The sequence below is a fragment of the Oncorhynchus kisutch genome, linkage group LG15 (genome assembly GCF_002021735.2).
Source record: "Oncorhynchus kisutch isolate 150728-3 linkage group LG15, Okis_V2, whole genome shotgun sequence".
Classification (NCBI taxonomy): Eukaryota; Metazoa; Chordata; class Actinopteri; order Salmoniformes; family Salmonidae; genus Oncorhynchus; species Oncorhynchus kisutch.
This window is the reverse complement of record NC_034188.2, coordinates 76,495,035-76,513,722: the sequence shown is the minus strand read 5'-3', so window position 1 is coordinate 76,513,722 and position 18,688 is coordinate 76,495,035. Positions and strand designations below refer to the sequence as shown.

At 42.4% G+C, this 18,688-nt stretch overlaps 1 protein-coding gene across 5 annotated transcripts in view; it reads right to left on the bottom strand.

The window, feature by feature from the left end:
- The window catches only part of fat3a (FAT atypical cadherin 3a), a 249,514-nt gene that overhangs the window by 76,845 nt on the left and 153,981 nt on the right, over window positions 1-18,688 (bottom strand). For 3 of the 5 annotated variants that reach the window (XM_031791117.1, XM_031791118.1, XM_031791120.1), the window contains exons 4-6: window positions 8,149-8,463; window positions 7,477-7,687; window positions 5,762-5,830 (exon numbers count right to left, since the gene is read on the bottom strand). In XM_031791117.1, coding sequence (XP_031646977.1) covers window positions 5,762-5,830; window positions 7,477-7,687; window positions 8,149-8,463 — 595 coding nt within the window. The remainder of the gene's footprint in view (window positions 1-5,761; window positions 5,831-7,476; window positions 7,688-8,148; window positions 8,464-18,688) is intronic. The other 2 variants (XM_031791119.1, XM_031791121.1) reach the window with 1 other exon arrangement.

The window sequence follows — 18,688 nt, the reverse complement described above, 5'->3', positions numbered from 1 at the left end:
AGTCTGTGTTCCAAATTATACCAAAGGTGTTCGATGGAGTTGAGGTCAGGGCTCTGTGCAGGCCAGTCAAGTTCTTCCACACCGATCTCGACCAACCATTCTTGTATGGACCTCGCTTTGTGCACAGGGGCATTGTCATGCTGAAACAGGAAAGGGTCTTCCCCAAACTGTTGCCACAAAGTTGGATATACAAAATCGTCTAGAATGTCATTTTATGCTGTTGCGTTGAGATTTCCCATCACCGGAACTAAGGGGCCTAGCCCAAACCATGAAAAACAGCCCATTATTCCTCCTGCACCAAACTTTAGTTGGCACTATGCATTAGGGCAGGTAGTATTTTCCTGGCATCCGCCAAACCCAGATTTGTCTGTAGGACTGCCAGATGGTGAAGCGTGATTCATCACTCCAGAGAACGCGTTTCCACTGCTCCAGAGTCCAATGGCTGCGAGTTATACACCCCTCCAGTCGACGCTTGGCATTCGCATGGTGATCTTAGGCTTGTGTGTGGCTGCTCGGCCATGGAAACCTATTTCATGAGGCTCCCGACAAACAGTTCTTGCTCTGACGTTGCTTCCAGAGGCCCTTTGGAACTCGGTAGACAGTATTGCAACCAAGAACAGACAATTTTTACTCGCTACGTGCTTCAGCACTTGGCGGTCCCATTCTGTGAGCTTGTGAGGTCTACCACTTTGTGGCTGAGCCGTTGATGCTCCTAGACGTTTCCACTTCACAATAACAGCACTTACAGTTGACTAGGGCAGAAATTTGACAAACTGCCTTGTTGGAAAGGTGGCATCTTATGACTCTGCCACGTTGAAGGTCACTGAGCTCTTCAGTAAGGCCATTCTACTGCACATTTTTGTCTATGGAGATTGCATGGCTGTGCGCTCGATTTTATACGCCTGTCAGCTACGAGTGTGGCTGAAATAGCCGAATCTACTAATTTCAAGGGGTGTCCACATACTTTTGTCTATATATAGTGTACATGAAAATAAAGGAAAGTGCACAGTATTAAGAAAAATAAGCCATTCAAGATAATTAAAATCCAACCATGGAGGCTTCAGAAGGATGAGTCTGTCTGTCTGTCTGTCTGTCTGTCTGTCTGTCTGTCTGTCTGTCTGTCTGTCTGTTTGTCTGTCTGGAGCCATCCTATATGACCCAACCAACCAAACGCTCCATTTCGGGAAAGGAGGAACTGAGGTTTGGCACAGCAGCAACCGGGCAGACGGAAAAATAACAGTTCCCTTCCACCAAATTATAGAGGGGAAACCGAATCCTCCGCAACAAGGCTGTTATTAAACCCTCTGTTGAAGGCTAAAATTGCTTCCCTCAGTCTCTCCATTCAGATTAGTAAGGGAAGCCGCTCCAGTGCTTAAAAACACTCTGGCAGGCAGCACAACCGATAAAGAGGCACATTTATCTTCCTTTCAACGAAGGAGGAGGGGATGAAGTTAGCGTTTGTCATAAACAGATAAAACAAAGCAAATGAACAAAAGAAGAGGGAAATGAGGACAAGCGTCAAGCTGTTCAGCAATTAGTTAATGAGTACAACAACGGCTTCGTTAACTAGCTTCAATCGGTTGAGAAAATGGCTAGGATATAGTGCGTGGTTGAGAGAGTGGGGAGGTTCTGGGATCGATTGTGTAGGCTGAGTGGAGAGTCTGGGATTTCTGAGATTGATTGGTATAGGCTGGAAAGGGGACACATGATCAAACTGTATTGGCATAATTTTCATGGTCATGCTTTGTATGGATTGACTTGACATATAGAACCCAGCTGTTTAGATTGACTTGATACATAGAACCCAGCTGTTTAGATTGACTTGATCTATAGAACCCAGCTGTTTAGATTGACTTGATATATAGAACCCAGCTGTCTGGATTGACTTGATATATAGAACCCAGCTGTCTGTATTGACTTGATATATAGAACCCAGCTGTTTAGATTGACTTGATATATAGAACCCAGCTGTCTGGATTGACTTGATAATAGAACCCAGCTGTTTAGATTGACTTGATAATAGAACCCAGCTGTCTAGATTGACTTGATACATAGAACCCAGCTGTCTGGATTGACTTGATATATAGAACCCAGCTGTTTAGATTGACTTGATATATAGAACCCAGCTGTTTAGATTGACTTGATATATAGAACCCAGCTGTTTAGATTGACTTGATAATAGAACCCAGCTGTCTAGATTGACTTGATATATAGAACCCAGCTGTTTAGATTGACTTGATATATAGAACCCAGCTGTCTGGATTGACTTGATATATAGAACCCACCTGTCTGGATTGACTTGATATATAGAACCCAGCTGTTTAGATTGACTTGATATATAGAACCCAGCTGTCTGGATTGACTTGATAATAGAACCCAGCTGTCTGGATTGACTTGATATATAGAACCCAGCTGTTTAGATTGACTTGATATATAGAACCCAGCTGTCTGGATTGACTTGATATATAGAACCCACCTGTCTGGATTGACTTGATATATAGAACCCAGCTGTTTAGATTGACTTGATATATAGAACCCAGCTGTCTGGATTGACTTGATAATAGAACCCAGCTGTTTAGATTTACTTGATATATAGAACCCAGCTGTTTAGATTGACTTGATATATAGAACCCAGCTGTCTGGATTGACTTGATAAGAGAACCCAGCTGTTTAGATTTACTTGATATATAGAACCCAGCTGTTTAGATTGACTTGATATAGAACCCAGCTGTCTGGATTGACTTGATATATAGAACCCAGCTGTTTAGATTGACTTGATATATAGAACCCAGCTGTCTAGATTGACTTGATATATAGAACCCAGCTGTCTGGATTGACTTGATATATAGAACCCAGCTGTTTAGATTGACTTGATATATAGAACCCAGCTGTCTAGATTGACTTGATATATAGAACCCAGCTGTCTGGATTGACTTGATAATAGAACCCAGCTGTCTAGATTGACTTGATACATAGAACCCAGCTGTCTGGATTGACTTGATATATAGAACCCAGCTGTTTAGATTGACTTGATATATAGAACCCAGCTGTTTAGATTGACTTGATATATAGAACCCAGCTGTTTAGATTGACTTGATAATAGAACCCAGCTGTCTAGATTGACTTGATATATAGAACCCAGCTGTTTAGATTGACTTGATATATAGAACCCAGCTGTCTGGATTGACTTGATATATAGAACCCACCTGTCTGGATTGACTTGATATATAGAACCCAGCTGTTTAGATTGACTTGATATATAGAACCCAGCTGTCTGGATTGACTTGATAATAGAACCCAGCTGTCTGGATTGACTTGATATATAGAACCCAGCTGTTTAGATTGACTTGATATATAGAACCCAGCTGTCTGGATTGACTTGATATATAGAACCCACCTGTCTGGATTGACTTGATATATAGAACCCAGCTGTTTAGATTGACTTGATATATAGAACCCAGCTGTCTGGATTGACTTGATATATAGAACCCAGCTGTTTAGATTGACTTGATATATAGAACCCAGCTGTCTGGATTGACTTGATAATAGAACCCAGCTGTTTAGATTTACTTGATATATAGAACCCAGCTGTTTAGATTGACTTGATATATAGAACCCAGCTGTCTGGATTGACTTGATAAGAGAACCCAGCTGTTTAGATTTACTTGATATATAGAACCCAGCTGTTTAGATTGACTTGATATATAGAACCCAGCTGTCTGGATTGACTTGATATATAGAACCCAGCTGTTTAGATTGACTTGATATATAGAACCCAGCTGTCTAGATTGACTTGATATATAGAACCCAGCTGTCTGGATTGACTTGATATATAGAACCCAGCTGTTTAGATTGACTTGATATATAGAACCCAGCTGTCTAGATTGACTTGATATATAGAACCCAGCTGTCTGGATTGACTTGATATATAAAACCAGCTGTCTGGATTGACTTGACGTATTGAACCCATCTGCTCAGAATATAGCGTAGGGTTGTGGTGGCTCGTCTATAAGAGGACAACTTCATGATGTGTTTATAGGATGTGGTGGCTGGGTGGTTGACATGGCAAACGTTGAGTGGTTAAAACGGCATCCGTTTGGATGGTGTGTGTGTGTGTGTGTGTTTAGGTTGAATAGCAGCTAAATAATAGTCAAATGGTTGTGTTATACCTTCTGGACAGTAATACGTTTAGCAGTGGATTAGTGTGTGTGCAGGTGCATAATTAACTGTGTGTTTGTCTGTGTGTGTGTGTTTGTGAGGGGAATTCAGAAGCAGTTGTACATGTTTGTGTGTATGTATCCTTTATGTGTTTGGAGAGTGTGTGTGCGTGGTGTTCTGGTGAATAATGGCCTGGGATGTGGGGGTCTGGCCCTGTAAATGAATCACAGTGTTTAGCTCCTCTACTCTCACCTGGCCCCTTAGCCCGCCCACCCACCCACACACACACACACACACACACACACACACACACACACACACACACACACACACACACAACTGGGCACCTCACTCCATCAATAATCCCTCCATCCCTAAGGCTGCACACCTACGTTTTCCCTCTCCCTCTCCCTTTCACTAAGCCCTCTCTACTATTCTCTGCCCTCCATTTCATCTTTCCTTTAATCACTGAAGCTGCTCTTCTTCTCTCTTCCTCATCTGACCTCTGCTCATTTTATCTATCATAAGTCTCTCCTCTTTCTCCTCTACTTTCCACATATTTTCCCTCTAGCTCTCTATTTCCCTCTCATTTTCTTCTGTCCTCTTTACCTCTCTCTATCTTTATCCCCTCCTTATCTCTCTCAATCCCTACCACTCTCCCTCTCTCTCTCTCTCCATCCTCTGCCTGTTGGTTCCTCTGGTTGGAGAGGTGCCTGTGGCAGACCAACAGACCGTTACAGTGAGGGACTCTCTCTAACCAGGGGCACAGTGACCATGAGCTCACCCTTGACCCACAACTCCCACACCTCCCACTAACCAGCCATCCGCTTAATTGGGTCGTCAGTGGGAGGTGTGTGTAATAATGTAGTGTGCGCGTGTGTGTGTGTGTGTGTGTGTGTGTGTGTGTGTGTGTGTCTGAACGTGTGAGTGCAAAATAGTGTGTGTATTTTATGTGTGGGTAAGCGTTTGTGTGTGTCCATGGGTGTGTGCCTGCATGTTCCTGCATGTGTGTTCCCTGTGTGTGTGTGTTTCCGCCTCTGTGAGTGTGTAGTGTGTGTTGCTCACAGCTCAGGGGTGGTGGGCGTGATGTTTCCCCAAACACTGATGCCTTAGCAGGCCATTAGACAAAGCTGTCACCAGGGTCGCTCAGGGGTCATTGCCATGGCAGCAGTTATGGGCTTCGCTATAAAGGGAGATCACAGGGTCTGATAGACAATTTAGTACAGCAAGGAATTTCTCCAAAACTAATCACTTATGTTAACCTTGGAAGAAAGGGTTACAATGTACATTACACATGTGGGAATCACACACAGACACACAAACACACTCTCTAATGAGTTTCTGTGTGGGATGTACATTATAAATCATTTGTAAAAACACACAAACACACACATGCACACACACACACAAACTTCTGTGAAGGGAAAACACCTTTCACCTGTCCAGCCCCCTTTGTCTCCAACCAACCAATCAGAAAAAGGTGTGAGCAGCACTGGGCACACAGTGAATGATGGGAAAAGCACAGGTGAATGATGGGTAAAATAAAAGAGGAAGCAAAGGAAAAGGAAGCAGAAAAAAGCAGATCGGAGTCAAACTGAGATACCTTCTGTGGAACAGTTCCTGCCACAAGCGGCCTGCAGTATATAGAACATCTCCCGGAAAGGCCTGGGACCTTCCAGACACGAAGCATTGAGAGAGGAGAGAAGAGGAGAGAAAGGGTGAGACAGGGAGAAAGGATAGGAGAGAGACAGGGTGAAGGGGAATTGGAGAGGAGGAGAGACAGAAAGGGGGAGGAGAGGGAAAGAGAGAGGGTGAGGAAGGGTAAGGGTAAGAGGGGAGGGGGTGGAGGAAGAAATAGAGAGGCTGAGGAAGGATAAGGGTAAGAGGGGAGGGGGAGGAGGAGGAAAGAGAAGGTGAGGAAAGGAAGAACAGGGAGATATATAGTGCAAATGGAGGAGGAATTACGAGGAGGGAGAGAGGAGAGAGAGAGATGTGATCCCAGAGGAGAAAACGAGTGAGGCATTGAGCAGAGAAGAGAGGAGAAGAGGATGAGAGGGGCATACAGGAGAGTAGAGTAGTAGGCCAGAGAGAGCAGCCATAGTCAGAGAGAGCCTAGAGCTGGAAGAACAAGCCAGAAGGTATCTCCAACTGGAACACACACTGACTGCCACTGCTCAGTGACAACAAAAGAGAGATGGATCATGGAGCATTCCTGGAAACGTGGTCATGGCCGTGTAGTCAATCCACTCGTCTCTGGGCTGAATGCTCTCAACATAAACTCACCTACCCACAGTGCAGTTCAGCTAGAGAACTATCAGCTTCATAAATATTATATTACATTATGTAAAAAATAGTTATATTGATGGACCACAATCAATTCATAGAAAGAGTTAAGGGCATAATCATATTAATTCTAACAAAACTTATATTCTAATAAAACTAAATGGATTTTGCAATATTGATTAAATTAATTAAAATAATTCAAGCAAGATTAAAACTGACTGGCTTTGACTGTAATTGATTCAGGAAACGATATGGATTTGACAAATGTCGCTGTTCGTTAGCAGAAAAATGAAGATACGTAAACTAGATATTACATAATCTTGTTGAGCCTTTTATGTGGATAAAATTGGACTTCAAAAGTTCAAAAAGGCTTCAAATTAATGAAATACTTGTAAGTGTGGCATGTCATTGGCATTTCAAGCCTCTTAAAGGGACATTCCACTGATCTTACTCAACATTCTTTACCATGAGAATAAGACAGTAAATTGTGTTTGAAATCAGCATGTCAAAGACAAATTTCTTAGCAGCTGTAGTTGATATAATAAGCTTAATCCTTATGGTAAAAAAAACAGCATGAATATTTAAGCACTTTAAAGGGGTAGTTCATTTCAAAATGTAAGTTTGTCAATGTTGTCAATCTTCCAAAGAGAGTGAATGAACCCCTTTAAGCACATGGCATTTCTCTCCATTAGAGTTCCCAGAATATCTGGCAGGGATTCGAGACATCTCAATTGCTTCTCCACTGACTTACAGACCTTTACAGCCAGTGGTGTGTGCTAAAATCGCCATGGAGACCGTGGGATGGCAGAGGAGAGAGAGAGACACGCTGGCAACAGAACATGCAGTGAGGTCACAGTACCTGAGCTGGGCCTCACGCACAAACACGCACATCAAACCAAACCAAACCGTCAGCCCAAACACCATGCACCAATAATGGTACATAACCTACCTGACTGACAGCCACCCCAGCCAATCAGATACATCGCTCCCCCTGACAAACCCTCCACCAGCCCCCGCCTCTGGGCAGTGCCTTACCTGTGATGTCAAACCAGAGGGGGTTGGAGCTCTGTTGCATGGAGACCACACCCACTATCTCGGCCACCTTGTCACTCTCCATGACGGTGAAGTTGTAGTACTGCTCGTCGAACAGCAGGGGGGCCACTGAGGCCGAGGGCTTACGGATCCACTCGATGTGCAGGCGGGCCGTCGACCACTTCTGGGGGCGGCCATTATCTGTGGCTTTGATCTGGGAACGGAGAGGAAAGAAGACAAGGAGGAGAGAACGAGGTAAAGGGTTGGAGAAAGAGAGCGTTACAGACAGAAAGAGAGAATAAGGATCAGAGAAATGGAAGGGAGGTGATAGATTTTCACATGAATTATCATTCGGCACAGAGAGGGTGAGAGTGGTGAGAAATATCTAGAATGGCAAGAGGAACGCCAAAGGAGCCACAGACGCATTATAGACAGAGTGATATACTGTAGTGTAGCAGAGAACATCATGAAATACATTGAGAGTTCTTAGTTCATATAGCCTACTTCACAAAAAGGAACATTTGAAGTTGTTTTATATTTGTCTAAGTGAAAGATAGAAGAGAACAAGATAAAAGAGAGAAGAGAGAGATGGGGGGTGAGAGAGTGGGAGAGAGAAAGAGGGTAGAACAAGACAAAGATAATGGTAGTTGGTTAGGAAGTTGAAAGGTCACATACAGTGAGGATGTCGTAGCTCCCGGCAGTGAACTGCTTCCGTGACGACACCACCGCCGTCTTGGGGTCGATGAAGAACTTGCCGTCCTCGTTGCCATCGACGATGCTGTAGGAGAGGTCAGCGTTAACCCCTTCATCCCTGTCGTAGGCAAAGGCCCTGTAGATAGACTCTCCTCTCTTCCTCCTGTCCCTCTCTGGTAGCTTGATCTGGTACACCTTCTCTGGGAACGTGGGCTTGTTGTCATTCTCATCAAGCACGTGGACGATCACCCACAACGTGGAGTGTTTGGGGCTGGGACCGCCATCCGACACTGTGACCTGCGAATCCACACACACGCAACCGCAGACAGACACACATACACACGCATAGAGACAGACACACACACACACGCAACCGCAGACAGACACACACACACACACGCACAGAGACAGGGACAAACATAGACATACATACGCACACACAGATGAACAGACAAAAAACACATACAGACACACACACACATAACCATTTACACGTGTAAACACACACAACAGAGAGAGAAAAAACACAACATTTGTTAAGATTCACATCAGTTTCTCAGTTTCTTCCCCATCTAAATTCATTTTGACAGTCACTCATTCTCTCCTGTATTTGTCTGACAACTTGAACACATTGTCATATTTCCAAAGTGGGGATCGCTTTGCCTTGTATCTTCTTTCCTATGTTCTGACAGCTAATTAATCTGACTCTGCTCCTACTTCCACCATGACGAAGAGCCTCTTGTAGATAAATGCAGGGGCCAGAGGATGAGTTAGCCAATGAGAGATGAAATCCACCGTCCCGTCCATAAAATACATTTATATTCATTTTCGGGGGGGGAGATAAAGGACGTCGCTAGCAGCCATCAATCCAAGCTACAATTAATTTCCCAAGTACTTATTATTGGGTTCATTTAAAAAGTCCATCTGTCATTTTCGAAATGACACAGTGAGGGGGTGCCGTAGATATATGGAGAGAAATGCTAATGAATTACAGACAGAGAGAGAAAGAGACAGAGACAGAGAGACAGAGAGAGATGCACACAGAAAGAAAGAGAGAGAGGGGGGGGGGGTGGAGGGGTAGTAGTGGGAGAGAGAGAGGGAGGGAGATAGGGAGAGGGGGGTGGTGGAGGGGTAGTAGTCGGAGAGAGAGAGGGAGAGAGATAGGGAGAGGGGGGTGGTGGAGGGGTAGTAGTGGGAGTGAGAGGGGGAGGGAGATAGGGAGAGGGGGGTGGTGGAGGGGTAGTAGTGGGAGAGAGAGAGGGAGGGAGATAGGGAGAGGGGGGTGGTGGAGGGGTAGTAGTGGGAGAGAGAGAGGGAGGGAGATAGGGAGAGGGGGGTGGTGGAGGGGTAGTTGGAGAGATAGAGAGGGGGAGGGAGATAGGGAGAGGGGGAGGAGGGAGGTGGCTCAGAAAGACAACAGGGGTGTGTGAAAGGAACATAAATGACAGCATAAGGGAAGAAGAGAGGAAGAAGGAGAAATGAAGGACTCCAAGCCTGTGGTGGTTGACCCCTCTGTGAGTGAATGTAACCTGCTCTGTTCAGCACAGTGAGAGAGAGGTAGAGACAGAGGGAATAGGGTGAACAAGCAACTGGTGGCCAACACCTCACAGGACAACAATGTTCACTAAAGGTCAACATTAACAGCTCTCCATTCATCAGAGAGAGAGAGAGAGAGGAGAGAGAACCTGAGAGAGAAACAGAATGAAAGAGAGACAGAAGAGCTTGGGGAATACATTAGACAGGTATGCGTGTCCGGCCTGCCAACAACATACAGCAGCACAGCACTGCAGCACAAAGACAGCACAGACAAGCTAGCATACACTGAACATACGCTAATGCAGCTAAAAGATGCTAATATACTGTTTACACTAAGCTATATCCACTGATTATACACATGCATTATTAAAGAAGACCCTACAGCCATTGAACTATCAGTGTATTGTTAATATGTTAACATGAAACAGACAATTTAAGTGGTTGGGATAAGACTGATGAGGAGAAACGATTGAGAGTAGCGTTTCATAAGGACTGATTGGGCACAGTAGTACTGTAGGTTTGAGTAGAGAGTAGCATGGGTGGGTGGGGAATAAAGAATGCCAGCTGTTGGAAACACCAAAGGCAGACGATGCTTGTCTGTGTGCCACTGAGTATGCACACAATAATGTGATTATTGTGGATCATCAGATTAATATAATAGAAGAACGATTTCCCTAATAATCCTGTTTACATGGAAACATCTGAAATCAGGCTCCCTGATGGCACTCTGATAAATGCAGAAAATCACCAATCAAAATAAACATTCTACCACCCTTTTTCTCCTCAATGTCATGACTTCCCTGTTGGGTGAAGATTATAAGCGCCAGATTCCCCCCTCTCAATCCCAAACAGTTTCATGACCGGTCGTAAATAGAGTGTGGAAACGTTGGGTTTGGCAGGATTGAGGGGAAAGAAACCTCTTTGTTACAAGTAGATTCCTCCCGCCAAAGCAATAACATCAAAAGGTTGAATAATGAAACAATATTTCTGTAGTCCAAGTGGTTGGAGTTGTCCGTGGGGAAGTAAAGGACAATTTTGTGGGATCAGTTGTGTTTTGGGATCCCATGAAAGACAGTATAACAATACAAAATAATTGTTTTTCATATGAAGTCCTAATCACGCCCACGTGAGCACAGGCATTAAATAGCACTCCTGACAAAATTGAACTTAGACCAGAAGACGTGAGGACGCAGTCCACACTTCATGAATGGTTAAGAAATCTTCAAAACTAATGACTACACATTCACAGTCTGCAGCTGTATATGTAAAATAGTCTAGGAAACTCGAACGACCGAATGGTACTCTGAAAGATCCATTCCAAAGAACATTTCCCTATCGAACGACCGAATGGTACTCAGAAAGATCCATTCTAAAGACATTTCCCTATCGAACGACCGAATGGTACTCTGAAAGATCCACTCTAAAGACATTTCCCTAACGAATGACCGAATGGTACTCTGAAAGATCCATTCCAAAGAACATTTCCTTATCAAAAGACCATTGGTACGCCTGACATAACCATTGTAACAGCAGACAAGCTACAACCACAAAAAACATGACTTCTGGGGAACACAACCAGAGACTTTCTATCGACTGACTCTCCAGCAGACGGACCAGCAATTTCAACAGAGAGACAACAAAAGGCATACAATCATAAATATGTACATTGCAATTATTTTCGAATGAGCGGCCATTCTTGTGTAAAGTATTAGCATTTCCATGAGCATAGTTATCAGCTGTGTGTACGATAATGAAGTCCTTTTGTCTTTTCTCCCGCTCTTTCTTACATGAACCTCCCTTTTCATTTTGTGTAACAAGTCGTCATATTGGTTTAGTCCACTAGGGACTTTTCATTGCATTATGTAGTACTCAATATTTAAGCTATTCTGTTTGTGTGTTTATGTAATTTTGTGTGATTATTTAGTTAGTTGGTAAATAAATAATTAAGACAATTTGTATATAGCTGATTCATCATTTATGCTATGGTTCGTGCAGATATCCAAGGATTTTGTGACATTCAGAATGAAACTGATAGAAGATAACAATTGATTGATGACTGAAATGTAAGAGACATTTATATCTTTAGAGTTAATTTGGAAAACGGTAACTCATTAAATAAACTTTTTCTACTTACTATTTAAATAATTGTTACATGAGTAATTTAATCACAATAATAATTAAACATTATTAATTGATTTGATAAAACAATAGTCATCGCATTATTGATAGCCAAGACGACACCAATTTCGTGGTGTCCAATTGGTAGTTACAGTCTTGTCTCATCGCTGCAACTCCCGTACGGACTCGGTAGAGGCGAAGGTCAAGAGCCATGCGTCCTCCAAAACACAACTGCTCGCTTAACCCGGAGGCCAGCCGTACACCTGGCGACCGTGTCAGCGCGCATTTTGCCTGGCTTTCTACCGGAGCGATGGGACTAGAATGTCCCTAGTGGCCAAACCCTGCCCTAACCCGGACGACGCTTGGCAGATTGTGTGCCGCCCCATGGGTCTGCCGGTAAAGGCCGGCGGCGATGGAGCCTGGACTCGGACCGGGATCTCTATTGGCACAGCTAGCACTGCGATGCAGTGCCTTAGACCACTGCGTCTATGTTATTTTCGGAGATCAGACATATAAACTTGGCATGTAAAAACTCATTCTAAGACAAATACATTCAGTTGTTCTGAACTCACTTACATTTATTTGATTAATTTAGCAGACGCTCTTATCCAGAGCGACTTACAGTAGTGAATGCATACATTTTCAATCATACTGGTCCCCCGTGGGAATCGAACCCAGCACCCTAAGTAAGGTGTTAACATGACTATTGCACAATCTGCCTACTGCGATCATCAGCTTAATATTGAAGTATTAATGTGCATCTAAACGTACTCATTGACAGTAGTGTCAGAAAGGCCTCATCTAGAACCACAAAGCAACAACAACACAGCATGTTTTGGACAAAATAGCTAAAGAGTTGGAGTCTAGAGCGGAAAAATGCTTTTCTCACTGAAGCTGAAGTTACAGTACAACTTTTATGAGAGATGGTTTGACAGGCTCCACTCCTTTGTTTTCTCACTCCTTTGTTTTCTCGCTGTCTTGCTTTTCTCTCCCTCTCTGATAGGAATGAAAGTTGGTGAAGTCACCCTGAGACGTGGAAAACAAGAGAAACTTTCACAGACGAGTGTGAAGATGTTGTTATCCTCCTAGAAACACACTACCCTACTACAAACACACTACCCTACTACAAACACCCTACCCTAATACAAACACCCTACCCTAATAAAAAAAACTACCCTAATACAAACACACTACAACAAACTCACCACCCTACTAGAAACACACCACCCTACTAGAAACACACTTCCCTACTACAAACACCCTACCCTAATACAAACACACTTCCCTACTACAAACACCCTACCCTAATACAAACACCCTACCCTACAAACACACTACAACAACTCACACCCTACTAGAAACACCCTACCCTACTACAAACACACTACAACAAACTCACCACCCTACTAGAAACACACTACCCTACTACAAACACACTACAACAAACACACCACCCTACTAGAAACACACTACCCTACTACAAACACACTACAACAAACACACCACCCTACTAGAAACATACTACCCTACTAGAAACAGACTACCCTACTAGAAACAGACTACCCTACTACAAACAGACTACCCTACTACAAACAGACTACCCTACTAGAAAAACTCTACCCTACAACAAACACACCACCCTACTAGAAACACACTACCCTACTACAAACACACTACCCTACTAGAAACACACTACCCTACTACAAACACACTACCCTACTAGAAACATACTACACAACTAGAAATACACTACTAAAAACACACTACCCTACTAGAAATACACTACTAAAAACACACTACTAGAAACACACTACCCTACTAGAAACACACTACCCTAAGAGAAACACACTGCCCTAAGAGAAACATACTACCCTAAGAGAAACATACTACCCTACTAGAAACGCACTACCCTACTAGAAACACACTACTAGAAACACACCACCCTACTAGAAACACACTACTAGAAACACACTACCCTACGAGAAACACACTACCCTACTAGAAACACACTACTAGAAACGCACTACCCTACTAGAAACACACTACTAGAAACACACTACCCTACTAGAAACACACTACTAGAAACACACGACTAGAAACACACTACTAGAAACACACTACTAGAAACACACCACCCTACTAGAAACACACTACTAGAAACACACCACCCTACTAGAAACACACTACTAGAAACACACCACCCTACTAGAAACACACTACTAGAAACACACTACTAGAAACACACCACACTACTAGAAACACACTACTAGAAACACACTACTAGAAACACACCACCCTAATAGAAACACACTACTAGAAACACACTACTAGAAACACACCACCCTACTAGAAACACACTACTAGAAACACACTACTAGAAACACACTACTAGAAACACACCACACTACTAGAAACGCACTACCTTACTAGAAATACACTACTAAAAACACACTACTAGAAACATACTACCCTACTAGAAACGCACTACCCTACTAGAAACATACTACTAGAAACATACTACCCTATTAGAAACGCACTACCTAACTAGAAACGCACTACCCTACTAGAAACACACTACCCTACTAGAAACATACTACTAGAAACATACTACCCTACTAGAAACATACTACTAGAAACATACCACCCTATTAGAAACGCACTACCTTACTAGAAACGCACTACCCTACTAGAAACATACTACTAGAAACATACTACCCTACTAGAAACGCACTACCCTACTAGAAACGCACTACCTTACTAGAAATACACTACCCTACTAGAAACGCACTACTAGAAACATACTACCCTACTAGAAACGCACTACCTTACTAGAATCGCACTACCCTACTAGAAACACACTACTAGAAACATACTACCCTACTAGAAACGCACTACCTTACTAGAAATACACTACCCTACTAGAAATGCACTACCCTACTAGAAATACACTACCCTACTACAAAAACACTACCTTACTAGAAATACACTACCCTACTAGAAATACACTACCCTACTTGAAATGCACTACCCTACTAGAAATACACTACCCTACTACAAAAACACTACCTTACTACAAAAACACTACCTTACTAGAAATACACTACCCTACTAGAAATACACCACCTTACTAGAAATACACTACCTTACTAGAAACACACTACCTTACTAGAAATACACTACCCTACTAGGAACACACTACCCTAAGAGAAACATACTACCCTACTAGAAACGCACTACCCTACTAGAAACACACTACTAGAAACACACCACCCTACTAGAAACACCCTACCCTACGAGAAACACACTACCCTACTAGAAACACACTACTAGTAACGCACTACCCTACTAGAAACACACTACTAGAAACACACCACCCTACTAGAAACACACTACTAGAAACACACCACCCTACTAGAAACACACTACTAGAAACACACGACTAGAAACACACTACTAGAAACACACTACTAGAAACACACCACCCTACTAGAAACACACTACTAGAAACACACTACTAGAAACACACCACCCTACTAGAAACAAACTACTAGAAACACACAACCCTACTAGAAACACACTACTAGAAACACACCACCCTACTAGAAACACACTACTAGAAACACACGACTAGAAACACACTACTAGAAACACACTACTAGAAACACACTACTAGAAACACACTACTAGAAACACACCACACTACTAGAAACGCACTACCTTACTAGAAATACACTACTAAAAACACACTACTAGAAACATACTACCCTACTAGAAACGCACTACCCTACTAGAAACAGACTACCCTACTACAAACAGACTACCCTACTAGAAACGCACTACTAGAAACACACTACCCTACGAGAAACACACTACCCTACTAGAAACACACTACTAGAAACGCACTACCCTACTAGAAACACACTACTAGAAACACACCACCCTACTAGATACACACTACTAGAAACAAATTACTAGAAACACACTACTAGAAACACACCACCCTACTAGAAACACACTACTAGAAACCACTACCCTACTAGAAACACACTACTAGAAACACACTACCCTACTAGAAACACACTACTAGAAACACACTACTAGAAACACACTACTAGAAACACACTACTAGAAACAAACCACACTACGAGAAACGCATTACCTTACTAGAAATACACTACTAAAAACACACTACTAGAAACATAAGACCCTACTAGAAACGCACTACCCTACTAGAAACATACTACTAGAAACATACTACCCTACTAGAAACGCACTACCTTACTAGAAACGCACTACCCTACTAGAAACACACTACCCTACTAGAAACATACTACTAAAACCATACTACCCTACTAGAAACGCACTACCCTACTAGAAACATACTACTAGAAACATACTACCCTATTAGAAACACACTACCTTACTAGAAACGCACTACCCTACTAGAAACATACTACTAGAAACATACTACCCTACTAGAAACGCACTACCTTACTAGTAACGTACTACCCTACTAGAAACACACTACTAGAAACATACTACCCTACTAGAAACGCACTACCTTACTAGAAATACACTACCCTACTAGAAACGCACTACTAGAAACATACTACCCTACTAGAAATGCACTACCCTACTACAAAAACACTACCTTACTAGAAATACACTACCCTACTAGAAAAACACTACCCTACTAGAAATACACTACCCTACTACAAAAACACTACCTTAATAGAAATACACTACCCTACTAGAAACATACTACCCTACTAGAAATACACTACTATAAACACACTACTAGAAACACACCACCCTACTAGAAACACACTACCCTAAGAGAAACACACTACCTTACTAGAAATACACTACTAAAAACACACTACTAGAAACATACTACCCTACTAGAAACGCACTACCCTACTAGAAACAGACTACCCTACTACAAACAGACTACCCTACTAGAAACACACTACTAGAAACACACTACCCTACGAGAAACACACTACCCTACTAGAAACACACTACTAGAAACGCACTACCCTACTAGAAACACACTACTAGAAACACACCACCCTACTAGATACACACTACTAGAAACAAATTACTAGAAACACACTACTAGAAACACACCACCCTACTAGAAACACACTACTAGAAACCACTACCCTACTAGAAACACACTACTAGAAACACACTACCCTACTAGAAACACACTACCCTACTACAAAAACACTACCCTACTAGAAATACACGACCTTACTAGAAATACACTACCCTACTAGAAACACACTACCTTACTAGAAATACACTACCCTACTACAAAAACACTACCCTACGAGAATCACACTAATCTAATAGAAACACACTATCTTACTAGAAACACACTACCCTACTAGAAGCACACTACCCTACTAGAAACACACCACCCAACTAGAAACACACTTCCCTATTACAAACACCCTACCCTAATACAAACACACTCCCCTACTACAAACACCCTACCCTAATATAAACACCCTACTCTCATACAAACACCCTACCCTAATACAAACACCCTACCCTAATACAAACACCCTACCCTAATACAAACACACTACAACAAACTCACCACCCTACTAGAAACACCCTACCCTACTACAAACACACTACAACAAACTCACCACCCTACTAGAAACACACTACCCTACTACAAACACACTACAACAAACACACCACCCTACTAGAAACACACTACCCTACTACAAACACACTACAACAAACACACCACCCTACTAGAAACATACTACCCTACTAGAAACAGACTACCCTACTAGAAACAGACTACCCTACTACAAACAGACTACCCTACTAGAAAAACTCTACCCTACAACAAACACACCACCCTACTAGAAACACACTACCCTACTACAAACACACTACCCTACTAGAAACACACTACCCTACTACAAACACACTACCCTACTAGAAACATACTACACAACTAGAAATACACTACTAAAAACACACTACTAGAAACACACTACCCTACTAGAAACACACTACCCTAAGAGAAACACACTGCCCTAAGAGAAACATACTACCCTAAGAGAAACATACTACCCTACTAGAAACGCACTACCCTACTAGAAACACACTACTAGAAACACACCACCCTACTAGAAACACACTACTAGAAACACACTACCCTACGAGAAACACACTACCCTACTAGAAACACACTACTAGAAACGCACTACCCTACTAGAAACACACTACTAGAAACACACCACCCTACTAGAAACACACTACTAGAAACACACTACCCTACTAGAAACACACTACTAGAAACACACGACTAGAAACACACTACTAGAAACACATTTCTAGAAACACACCAACCTACTAGAAACACACTACTAGAAACACACCACCCTACTAGAAACACACTACTAGAAACACACCACCCTACTAGAAACACAATACTAAAAACAAACTACTAGAAACACACTACTAGAAACACACCACCCTACTAGAAACACACTACTAGAAACACACTACTAGAAACACACTACTAGAAACACACCACACTACTAGAAACGCACTACCTTACTAATACACTACACTACTAAAAACACACTACTAGAAACATACTACCCTACTAGAAACGCACTACCCTACTAGAAACATACTACTAGAAACATACTACCCTACTAGAAACGCACTACCTTACTAGAAACGCACTACCCTACTAGAAACACACTACCCTACTAGAAACATACTACTAGAAACATACTACCCTACTAGAAACGCACTACCCTACTAGAAACATACTACTAGAAACATACCACCCTATTAGAAACGCACTACCTTACTAGAAACGCACTAACCT